At 43.2% G+C, this 12,894-nt stretch overlaps 1 protein-coding gene across 3 annotated transcripts in view; it reads right to left on the reverse strand.

Annotated features, from left to right (window-relative positions):
* The window catches only part of PALD1 (phosphatase domain containing paladin 1), a 211,302-nt gene that overhangs the window by 81,741 nt on the left and 116,667 nt on the right, over window positions 1-12,894 (reverse strand). For all 3 annotated transcript variants that reach the window (XM_053306877.1, XM_053306878.1, XM_053306879.1), the window contains 3 exons: window positions 10,880-11,031; window positions 8,320-8,416; window positions 6,921-7,025 (listed from right to left, as the gene is read on the reverse strand). In XM_053306877.1, coding sequence (XP_053162852.1) covers window positions 6,921-7,025; window positions 8,320-8,416; window positions 10,880-11,031 — 354 coding nt within the window. The remainder of the gene's footprint in view (window positions 1-6,920; window positions 7,026-8,319; window positions 8,417-10,879; window positions 11,032-12,894) is intronic.

Consider the following 12,894-nt stretch of genomic DNA (forward strand, 5'->3'; position numbering starts at 1 on the left):
CATGTGCGCACGCTCACCGGTTGTTGTTTTTTAATGTCTGTTCAGTCAATTTTAGACCCTGCTCAGGTTGAATCAGGAAGGCCCCATTCTGAACGCAGGTACACTCACACTGCCTTGATACTGCTGCCCAGAACAAAACTCATTTCACACACAGATGAAAAAAATTAGAGCGAACACTGGTGAGGAGGTGCAAGGAACTATTCAGGGCGCTGAATCATACTCACTGCCTACCAGGTTTTTGCAAGTCAAAAGATGCTGAATTCCGTGCCCAATACCAGTTTTGGCTCTCATGTGGCATAAAGCACAGAAGCACATAGTGCCCTTAATGCCATGAATGCTTTGTCTTTATGCTGAAAAGGGAGCTTCTGCTTTGGAACCTCTAACCAATGGCGGATTACTGCATAGGCAATACAGGCAGCTGCCTATGGCGGCAAATCTTCGGGAGTGGCATCTGGAGGGAAACTTAATTCTTTTTCTGTACCTTTAAAAATGTCTCTGCGTAGCGGCACCCCTAAACCATCACAGGTGAGGTCAGGCACTGGCGGACGGCAGCAAAAGAGGTCCTCCCTGAAGCCCAGCTTACTCATGACACAGAGTGGGTGATTTTGGGCCTCTGCACGAAATCACCCGCTTTGTGTTATTTGTGAGTAAGCCGGGCTTGAGGGAGGACCTCTTTCGCCGCCGTCCCCTAGTGCCCGACCTCATCTCCTGTGATAGGAGGCGCGTAGAGCCTCCTCCGCTACACAGCGGCATTTTTCAGTGTAAAAAAACAGAGTTTTTCCCCTCCTCCCCAAGCCCCCTTACTCTTGTGCCTACGGGCAGCAAAAAGATTAATCCACCCCTGTCTCTAACCCTTTTAATGAAAAACATGGCAGCCTTACCGCCATTGCGGGGTTTGGGGGCTGCTGCAGCAGCCATGGGAGGGTCTCCTAAGGCTCCCCCTCCCCCACCAGCCTCCCCACCTGTCTCTATTGGCCCATTTCGGGCCATTTTCAGCCCCTTCCGGGCCTCTCTGCACTGGCTGTCGCCATTTTGGAGGCCGCCACGAATGCACATTGGCCATTTGTGTGACCGGGTTGCCACCAGCACAGAGAGGCCCAGGATTGGCTGTTTGAGACTCGGGGGAGGCCAGTGGGGGGAGGGAGAACCTTAGGAGACACACACCCCATGGCCACAGCAGCACTCCCCTAAAGCCCCACAATGGTGGTAAGTCCACCATTAAAAAAAAAAAAAAGCAAACTAGATCCAGTAGGTTTGGCTTGACCTCAAGCTAAACCAGGCCCGGCCTAGCTGGAGGGCGAGCCCTTGATCCAGGCCTCAAATCAGCTCGCACATCCCTACCCCTCCCTCCATTTTATTGCCGTACCTCTGTGAGGTAGCTTGGTCTCAGATACAGGGCTTGACCAAGGTTACCTAACAAGTTTATTGACTGTGTGAGAATTTGAACCCAAATCTCCCTGACCTATCTCCTGCACTCTAGCCAATATGCTATATGGGTTCTCTTCCATACAGAACAATGTAGAATAAATACAGAACTTTGTATTTATAAGTGACACTTCATTCCGTTTTAGCGGAGAGAGAGCAGTTGGCAAATAACAGTTGGAAGTTTAAACATATAACTGTCTTTCATTAATATTTACTTGTTATCCCTTAAATAAATCTGGCCTTATGTCATTTATCAAAAGATTGAGAATCACACTTAGGAATCAATCTGAACCCAAACTTTCCTACAAGGAATATTTCTAGCTACACATTTAAAAAAATAAATAAATCACTTGACACAAACCAACCCATGTTAAACACATTCTAGTTATTTTTATTTCGATGGGAGAGTTATGCAAGAGAGTTAAATGGAATTTTAAAAACATGCATTTCCTGACTATGTTATGTTTTGAGTTAACATAAAAGTTATAGTTGTCACTGTAAAAATGTAGTGTATAAAATGATCCACCAACCATATATTGAGGCATGTCAGGTACTTCACACACACTCACAGTTTTTGCAGTCCTAGGCAGGCAGCAGAAACATGAGGTCTACCAACCCTGTGGTAACTATTGGGGGTGGATCTAGCTAGGAAAGTTTTATTTTGTGTAGGCCTAACATAGACTACATCCATCTACAGCTCTCTTTCTGGCTTTTCTAACACAAAGTGTTTTCTGTGGTACGAGCATTTTCCAAGAAATTTTCCACTGTTTAGAAGAGCTGTTGCTGTGCTCAAGCTTCAAATAAACACTCCTCTTGTTTAAACGTAGAGTGGCTTGCAAAGGCTTATTTCCCAGAGCTGGGAAGGACATACACTAGCCATATCCTGTGAGGGCAAACTGCAAGTCACCTCAACAGGAACTCAGAGCTGCTCTCACAATAGCAATAGCAATAGCAATAGCACTTACATTTATATACCGCTCTATAGCTGGAAGCTCTCTAAGCGGTTTACAATGATTTAGCATATTGCCCCCCAACATTCTGGGTACTCATTTTACCAACCTCGGAAGGATGGAAGGCTGAGTCAAACTTGAGCCCCTTGGTCAGGATCGAACTTGTAACCTTCTGGTTACAGGGCTGCAGTTTTACCACTGCGCCACCAGGGGCTCTTGAAAACTGCCCCTTGAAAACTACAGGATGAAATTAGGGCCAACAGCAGCTCACATCTCAGCTATAGCAAGAGCCATGCACCACAGCAGAGAGGCAATAGCAGATCAGCTTGCTAAAGAAGGGACATGCCCCAAGCAGGGCAGAATAGGACCATGTTTCCCAACTGTTTTGCCCTGGCACACTAACATGCCATGGGACATTGATCGGTGTATTGCACTGACTTGGCTCAAAAAGCAGGGTGTCTATGCTCTCCACTTTTGGATCCAGCTCGCCCCATAATGCACTGGGAAGGGCAGGTTCTACCTGGTGCATATGTTGGCTCCTAAATCAATCAATTAAAATCATCCAGCATATTTGCAACTGGAAAAACAAGGGGTTGGTTAGGTGTCCATTGTGTCGTGATGGGGGGCAGGGGTTTAAGTGTGCCACCAGATTAAAAAAAAAGTTGGGAAACACCACAGAAAGGGATATATTACTCAGAGGAAAATCCATCCCTTTATAAATCTGAATATGTTTGGGATGCAGTAGGGAACACTCAGAATTATCATCTTTTTTCTTTTAGGGAGATGCAGGAATGTATACAACTGTCTTGACAGGCTAGAACAAAAAGGTCTGTCTAGTCCAATCCTCCGTTTCCAACCGTTGCCCCACAGGTGTCCTAGGAAGCTCACAAGCTGTTCCCAGCATCTGATACATATGACCACACCGAGCATGGCCAGCGCCCTCCTCCTCCCAGTGCTAACCTTAGACACATTTTATAGAAACTGAATCCATCAACAGCAAGTCTGCAAGTCTCATTAGGGAGAATAGTTGGCTTAGCAGTCCTCAGTGCAAAACCTCAACTTCACTATGCATCGAGATTACAGGTGGTATTTACGTTTGTGAGTGAGCAAGCTGGTTACTCTAGTCTAAACCATTACAAACTAACAACAGATTTAGGCATCTATCCTTTATATGAACATCACCCACCCACACACTTCCCCTTTTCAAAAATGAAACTAACACATGAGAAGCCTTGAAAGGGGTTAGGGAAACCCACTTGACTCATCGTGGCCTCTTTGTAATACCTTGGGGGTCTCCCTGCAGTTTTCTCTTTTGGCCAGAGCTGGCTGGTGGCGCATAGACTGAATCCTGCAGGCCCTGACACCACCCTAAACATCCTATATTGAGCTTCTTAGAGGAAGAGCAGATTACAAAATGTGAGAAAAGAAATAAAGCAAAATATACAGACAATATCCTTCTGGTGTTCTGAATAAACATTTATTTCAGTTTTTTGGCTTTTAGTACAAACTGTCTTCATTTATAGTCATAATTTACATCTGAAGAGTTTTAAGAGCATATCCTGTTTAATTTTAAATATTTAGGCAATGGCACAGCAGCTTTCAACAGGCAAGTTAAAGTGGCACATCCCTTATCTTAATATTTCCCTTAACTCTTCAAGCTTCTCACCAGCTTTTAGGAAAAAGCAGTGGTTCATCAAGTGAGAGAGTGCACCTTTTAAAGCTTTTCAAGAAGTACAGATAGGACAGGCAGCATGTCACATTTACAAAGTCTGATAATAGGATCGGCGCTTTGAGAGGTCAATGCAAAATTTCTATTAAGTAATCACATGCAAGTTATTGATGGTCATGGAATTATTTGAGCTGGCACACTTATCAACAGAAGTTAGTACAACAAAAGACACCAGCAATAACACCCTTAAATAACTGATATATAAATAACTTCCAGTTTAAGAGCTGGGGAGAATTAATGAGTTAGCAACATTATTTCTTGAAAGAATAAAGCCATGTTTCACAACATGTTTCAAGCCATGTTTCACAACAAACAAGCCATGTTTCATCAGCTTATCGGAGACAATATTGTTCCTAATTAATTAAAAGGACTAATTAGAGCCCAAATATACCTCTGATGAAACTAGCTGAAATGTTCCAAAATCCAGTTTGGGCACAGATCCACGGGAAATAAAGGCAAATGGGAAATTTATCTATTAACTGAGCCATACGCTAAGAGCCTGAGCTGTGAACCAGAAAGTCCCCAGTTCAAACCTCATCTCTGCCATGAATCCCTTTGGCAGCCTAAAGTAAGGAAACTCTCAACCCTTGTACCACCTGGCCTTTCTTACTGGGATATGGTAAGGATTAGGGATGTGCAAAACCTTTCAAGCTCGAAATGTTTCAAGCTCTAAATAGGCCATTTCAAGTGTTTCTGAGCTCAAAACAAAATGCTCTTATAATAAAGGGCCTATTTTGAGCTTGAAACAAAATGCCCCATTTCAAGATGAAACGTTGAATGTTTGGGTGCCATTTTGGAGGGCTGTTTTTCTGGGGAGAGCTGGTCTAATGAGTGAGGTTGGTAGGTAGACCAGGCCTCCACTCCAGACTTAATGTATTGGCCTGCCTCAGAGGACTAGTCTACCCACTGCATGAGGCAGGTAGACCAGGCCTCCAAGACTCGTCTCCAAAATGGCGCTCAAAACACTCAAAATAGATTACTGAAATAATGAAGTAAAGTGATTTGAACACTTGACATGCAGTACAGAAATGCTGGTTGTAATAAATCTTAAACCATAATAGGGAAACAAGGTTTTAACAGTCTGCTGCACAAAGGAACATTTGTGCAATCTGTGCATATAGAGAACATCTGGTTACACTGAATTGCTACCAGACCTAGGACACTCCACACCATCACTTAAGCCAATTTAACATCATGGAATCTTCCCAAGGTAGTCTTGGAATTGTAGCTCTGGGTGATCACATAGGAGATTTCCATTAGAGATTCCCATATATAAACATGGGTCAACGACAACCACAATCCCAGGGGAAGGTATCACTTTAGAAAACTTACTGACACTCTCCACCCACTGATTAATGCATACTCCTATAACCGGCAACTCAAAAGTTAGAGATATATACATGAAGGGACACTTTGCATACATTTAATGGCAGATAAGATATCTTTGAATGCTTTGGCTGCAACAATATTGCTTAAAAAAACAATTGCTGCAACCTGGTGATCTGATTCTATGCCCAGCTGACACACAAAAGCTTCTCCTCATCCCCCACATATCCTCCCTTCCGTCTCCTGTTTTCCTTTTCTCTTCTTCCTTATCTTTCTGATGATCAGAATGAAGAGAGAAGTCTAGATTTTCCTTTTGATTTTCTGTAGAAGTCCAAGCCTGAAATCAGTGGCATCCCAATCAAAGCCAACGCCTGAGGCAAAAAGCAATTTCCTGCCTCACAGGAGGCAAGAAGCAAGAGTGCAACAGTGGCCTAGGGGACAGGGAAGAGGCAGGTGCCCGCATTCAGCACCCTGCAACACTGCCTCAGGTCGCCTCACTATAGAGATGCTCCAGTTGTAATAAGCACAAAGTTAAATTATCAGGAACCTCTTCTCCACCCCCAATACTTATGTATCACCCAAAGGGACTGCATGCATATTTTTCAAAATGTTACTTTTTTGTCCTAAATTTCCACTTTTATTTCTGTTTTCATTGTTCTAGATAACAAGGACTATTAATTCATAATAATTAATAGTCTAGGTGTGGGGGGGAGACTCCGGTTTCAATTATATGATTCATAGGTTTCCAAGAATTCCTTAATCCTAGAATATGTGGATATCTGAAAAATGGGGTATACTCACCTACTGCAAGCTCTTTGGAGGAATTATACAACAAATCAATGAAACTGAACTGAAGGGCTAGAGGGGGAAGAAGGTGCCTTAGCACCCCCTCCTACCAGAGGATTGCTTCTTATGTGGTAGGAAAACAGACTCAAAACTCATTCCAATTGCCCTCTCCTCTCTACTGTCATGTCTTGTGGAGCACTGGACTTGTGGTAGCAAGCATGACTTATCCCCTTAGCTAAGCAGGGTCCACCCTGGTTGCATATGGAAGGGAGACTAGAAGTGTGAGCACTGCAAGATATTCCCCTCAGGGGATGGAGCCGCTCTGGGAAGAGCAGAAGGTTCCAAGTTCCCTGCCTGGCTTCTCCAAGATAGGGCTGAGAGAGATTCCTGCCTGCAACCTTGGAGAAGCCGCTGCCAGTAATACTGAGCTAGATAGACCAATGGTCTGACTCAGTACATGGCAGCTTCCTATGTTCCTATGTTCCTCTTATTCATGTGGAAGGAAGAGAATCTCATAGGCTCAGCAGCATGGAAGCTAAGTTCCCATTCTCCTCATTGCTGAACTCCTGTATTTCTTTGGAAGGAATACCCCCCCTCATGCACACCCATCCCTTTGCAATTCAACTAAGTATCCACAAGTTGTCTTTTATAGGTATTATGATTCAAAGGATAAACTTTTTATGTTGCTCAGTTCCTAGCAGTACCTGAATCTGGTAATCTTCTCCAATCCCTTCCAATTTCTTCTTATACTCATAGATGGCTTCCTTCATGTCGTGCATTTCTGAACACCAAGAGATGGCAGCATCCACCTTTGAGGGCCAAAAGACCATTGTCAATCTATGCAAGGGACAGGATTTCATCTCGTTCAATCTCATGCTGCTGCACATGCCTCCCACTTATCCTACCAGATGGAAGGCATTATTTTGTTTAAATACACAGTCCTGTTTACTCTGTAGCTGTTTTCTGGACACTTGCAAATCTTTTGAGCTCACAGTAATCCAGTGAATAGGGATTGATAAGAATAATGCTTCTAAAAGCATCCAGCATGAATGCATCTACTTTCACCTTATAAGGGAAAAACAGGAGGAAAGGAAAGACAAGTAGGGGAAAAGGAATAGCTTTGACTAACATATTTTCTTGTCCATTTTTCATGAAAGTTGCTATAACCTTTATTCACTGCTATGTCTGTTTGAACAGAGCTCCAAAAGAAAAAGGCATTGCTTGATCTCAAAGTACAATCTCATACCTAATTCAAAAAACAAAATCATCTTCAGCTTCCCACAAGGTCAATCTCTATTTATTTATTTACTTAACACATTTGTACACCGCCCAAAATGCAAGTCTCTGGGTGGTTTACAACAAAACAATAAAAACAACAAATAAGTTAAAACATTACAACAATTTAAAATTTAAAACATTAAAACTATTAAAAACACAATTAAAACAGTATCTAATTAAAAGCCTGGGTGAACAAATGAGACTTGACTGCCCTTTTAAAAGTTGTGAGAGATGGGGAGGCTCTTATTTCAGCAGGGAGCATGTTCCAAAGCCTCAGGGAAGCAACGGAGAAGACCCAACCCTGAGCAGCCACCAGATGAGCTGGTGGCAACTGCAGATGAACCTCTCCTGATGATCTCAATGGGCAGTGGGATTCACAGAGAAGACATTCTCTTCAAGAGAACTCAAGAGTATTGCCCCAACCAGTGGGGGGATTCCATATAGTTTCATTTCCACATACTATAACTGTCTACTCCCTGATACGTAGGTCCTCCAACTTCCCTTAATACACCAGCCTTGTAGCCTGGCACTAGCCGAGACCCTCGTGGAGAGTCTAGGAATTTCTTCTCGACAACTGGCATTCCTGTTGACATCAGGGTGGCATCACAAAACCTGCATGTGCCGCAATCTCACTCACCCATCTAGATAGCTGTCACAAAGTGGGACAGACACCTCAGAGAGTCCCTCAGAGCAAGACTCAGCAGCAGCAGTGCAAGGAAGGCAAGAGGCAGGCTGACAAGTGCAAGTACAGCGGAAGGGGAAAATGCTTATTATCAAGGCTGCAGTACACCACGTATCAATATAATCTTACATATGGTTACTTACCTCCTCGACTATTTGCTGGCCTTTTGGCACAATGTCAGTGAAGTTTTGAATAAGCCGAAATTGATCCCTTGGTGAACATTTAGTGAGCTGTGGCAGGCTGTGGTTGGAGAAGGTCAAAATAAGATTTATTTAATCTGCAAGGTGTGCACTCTCATTCTCTCACTGTCTCTCAAACATACAGAGTTTTCTAACTCTACATTCTCTTTAAAATGCATTGGATGCCCTCACATGCTCCATATACTACCATACCATTTAATAAGAAAGACATGAGCTGTCGTGTTCAGATGGCCTATACTCAACTTAGCGGCATTTGTTTTGAAATATCCTATTGGTTGAAGAGCCATTCTCTAAATCAGGCCTGCACAACTCAAATGACCTGGTGGGCCGAAACTGACTGTGACATGGCTCATGGGGGTTAAAGTCCATTTTTAGGGTACTGATTATTAAATTAACACCTAATATCAATCAATTAATTAAATCAAATTAAACTGAAATTAATTAAAATGAATTTAATTAAAATTTAACTTTTGAAGTTCTGGCCGGGCAAGAATTAATTTAAATTAAAATAAAATAAATTGAATTAAAAATTCTAATAAAATATATACAATGCAATCTGTACAAAATACATAATAAAATGCATTGTTCTTCCTTTCCACCTCTCCCCAAAAGGGGCAGTCTTGGGGGGGGGAGAGAGAGAGAGAGAATGGAGCAGCCTTGGAGAGAGAGAGAGAATTGAGCACTCTTGAGGAGAAAGAGAGAAAATGGAGTGGTCTTGGGGAGGGGGAGAGAGAGAGAGAGAGAGAGAGAGAGAGAGAGAGAGAGAGAGAGAATGGAGCAGTCTTGGAGAGAGAGAGAAAATGGAGCAGTCTTGGGGAGATAGAGATAGAGAATGGAACAGTCTTGGAGAGAGAGAATGGAGCAGTCTTGGGGGGAGAGAGAGAGAGAGAGAGAGAATGGAGCAGTCAGAGAGAGAGAGAGAGAGAGAGAGAGAGAGAGAGAGAGAGAAAATGAGAATGGAGCAGTCTTGGAGGGAGGGAGAGAGAATGGAGCAGGCAGAGAGAGAGAGAGAGAGAGAGAGAGAATGGAGCAGTCTTGGAGAGAGAGAGAGAGAGAGAGAGAGAGAGAGAGAGAGAGAGAGAGAGAGAGAGAGAGAGAGAGATGGAGCAGTCTTGGAGAGAGAGAGAGAGACTCCGTTCACCATCATTCCGGAGGTCCTCGTCCTCCTCCCTTCCTGGCAACTCTTTCTCTTCCCCGCTGGGCTCCCTCCCTGCCTACCATTTGCGCTCGCCCCCTCTGCCAGGGCCCGCCACCACCAGGCTCCCTTGTGGGATACGGCCGCCGGCCGCCACCACCCACGTCCTCCTCCCACCTCCTCACCGGCACCATTTTTCTCGCCGCCAATTCAAGCCGCTGAGGGGATGGCTACGGGGTGCATGTGTGTCCTTCTCCCACCACCCCCCTCGATGGCGGCGGTCTGCAGCAGCAGATAGCAGAGCGACGCTGAGGCCTGGTGTTTGGCCCTGCGTCGCTTCCCAAATGCAAGGCGCGCCTCGCTCACAGATGCAGTTGGGGAAGCGACACGGGGCGAAACACCAGGCTCCAGCGTCGCTCTGCTATTTGCCGCTGCCACCACCGGGGAGAAGAGGGGAGGAGAGGGAGTAGAAGAACACACACACACCTGCAGCCATTTCCTTGGCCACGCATCAGCTGGAATTTGGGGGGGGGGGTTAAAGGAGGTTTGCAGCAGGGTGAGGAAGGGGAAGTGTAGCACTGGGGAACAAGAAAAAAGGCCTCGCAGGCCTGCTCTAAATTCTACCTATATAAACTTTTGGAGTCAATAACGTTTCTCTAATCAATGGTTTCATAGGACTGTGAACATATGAATATCCTTAATTTTGGAAGAATGTGGCTACTTATATGGAATTCCTAAAATAATAAAATACAGACCCTCTTTTAAGCAGTAAATGTCAATATAGACTTTCCCAGGCTAATACTCCTAGAGCTTGTTCCCCACTTTCCCCTGTATTTTGTGGCTCAGTTTCTCAAGTCATCATGAAACACTGGATTTGCTAATACTGTTACACCTGCCCCCATAACACTAGCTCAAGTAGGTTGACCTGTATGGCAGGCAAACTTACTGGGCTTTTTGGTTCCCTTTAAGCTAAACAACTCCTTGAAAGTTAAGTCCTAACCTTTAGATTTCGGCAACTCAAAGGGCAAATTCTGACGTTATGCGGAACCAAGCTTAAATCTTAGTTCTGTGCAACATCTCCTAGCCTCAAGTGTGTGTGCTCTCTCCTTACCCCTCTGTGTACAAGTTGAAAGAATACTGCTTCCAACTGTGGTTAGAAACAAACCAAGATCAGTAAGGTTTGGATGTCAATCACAGTCAGAAGCAGAATTATTCCAATTCGCACACATGCAAGTAAAGGAGACTGCACACTCCCAAAGCTAGGAGATGTGCAAAACACATCTCCATGATGTCTGAACCCGCCCATCCAGTACCCTTCTTCTGCCTTCAGTTTCACTATGAAAACTTAGGATGAGAAGGAACACTTACTCTTGTTTCTGCAGACCACCTTTGCGGTGATAAAGCACCAGAGAGCCTAAGACCATGGCTAAATTAGTCCTTCCAACTCCTGTTTGGCAGCTGAAGAGCAGAGCAGGAGGCGGCCTGCTGGGATCTTGGAGAAGGAGCAGGTTTGGACTTTCCTAGGGGATGCAGTACAGACAGACATTTCTTGGGCTGCCATTTTCCAAAGAACTGGCAAATGGCATCAAGGGGGGAAAAGTTACTCTTGGGACTAATAAATATTTATTCTACCACATAGGAAGGGGAGAAGAAAGAATACCTGTCCAAGCACCCACCCCCGCAACTACCTGGCGTGGGAAAAGTCAAATCGAGGCATTTCCAGACTAGTCATGGTCTTGTTCACTCTGCTATATAAGAGATTCGGTCTTTCACATAGTTTAAAGTATCTGAGTCCATGCAAGACAGACACAACAGTTCATTTGTTAGCAGAATTAGAAGAAACATTGATGGCTTCAGACACAGAAATTTATTTCAGGTTTAGGCAACTCCATCAAGCATCTGCTTAGTCCATGAGAGAACTGTGGGAAGCCAGCATATCTCAACTCCTTACCTATAGCATAGTGCTCATTACTGTGGGATGGACAGAACTGGCAAGAGGACTAAAGGTGGTGACACAAAATGGTTATGACTGGAATCCTAAACATACCTACTAGGGAATAAGCCCCATAATGGGATGTAAGTTAAGTAAAGTTGTGCCATCGAGTCAGTGTCGACCCCTGGTGACCACAGAGCCATGTGGTTTTCTTTTGGTAGAATACAGGAAGGGTTTACCATTGCCATCTTGGATTGCCCTGTTCTTGTCTCCAAAAAAGCCAGGAAGTCCCTACCTCAGCTTTTTTCAAAAACTATTTAGCTGTGTTAAAATAGTTGGGTCAGTAATATTGAAAAAATGCATTTCTTCAAAAGATGCAAATTAAAATATATTATGCAAGACATAACAAATACTCATAAGGGCACATATGGGAGAAGAAGTAGTAAGAAGATGCTCTTCAGATTAAATGAGAGCAAGAAAATATGGAGATATAGGGGAGATGGGAAACGGCCTGGCTTATATATTTTATATATAGTGGTGGCAGCTGGATCTCTGTTATTTTATAAGAAATTTATTATTTTATAAGAAATGCAGATAGGTAGGTAGGTAGGTAGAGTCATGTGCATTTCTTATAAAATAACAAGAGCTCCAGCTGCCTTAAGATCAGGACTTCTCCACAGCTACTCCTAGGCTGTGGAATGTGCTCCCCACAGAAATCCATGGCTTAACAATATTACTGGACTTCAAAAGAGCCCTTAAGCCTTTTTCTTGTTTTATTTCCTTTCCTTTTTCTTTCCCTTTCCCCCCACCTTTTTTGAAGGTGGGGGTGGGGTCTGGCCTTCCAGGGTTTTAAAATTGTTTCAAATCATTTTCCTGTTTATATTTTAGTGTTTGATTGTTTCATTGGTTTTAATTATGTCTTGTCTTTGCTTGTTGTGAACTGCCCAGAGCTGACAGACAGGGCAATATGGAAATATAATATAATATAATATAATATAATATAATATAATATAATATAATATAATATAATATAATATAATATAATATAATATTATATTATATTATATTATATTATATTATATTATATTATATTATTAGAGAGCCACGGAGCCAGCGTGGTGTAGTGGTGAGAGTGCTGGACTAGGACCAGGGAGACCCAAGTTCAAATCTCCATTCAGCCATGATACTAGCTGGGTGACTCTGGGCCGGTCACTTCTCTCTCAGCCTAACCTACTTCACAGGGTTGTTGTGAGGAGAAACTCAAGTATGTAGTACACCGCTCTGGGCTCCTTGGAGGAAGAGGGGGATATAAATGTAAAAAATGAAGTGAAATGAAATGAAATGAAATGAGAAAATATATATATATATATATATATATATATATATATATATATATATATATATGAATGAATGAAAGAAAGATTTGTAAATATTGGTTCTTCTCATAATC

Source organism: Hemicordylus capensis, chromosome 3, assembly GCF_027244095.1.
Source record: "Hemicordylus capensis ecotype Gifberg chromosome 3, rHemCap1.1.pri, whole genome shotgun sequence".
Taxonomy (NCBI): Eukaryota; Metazoa; Chordata; class Lepidosauria; order Squamata; family Cordylidae; genus Hemicordylus; species Hemicordylus capensis.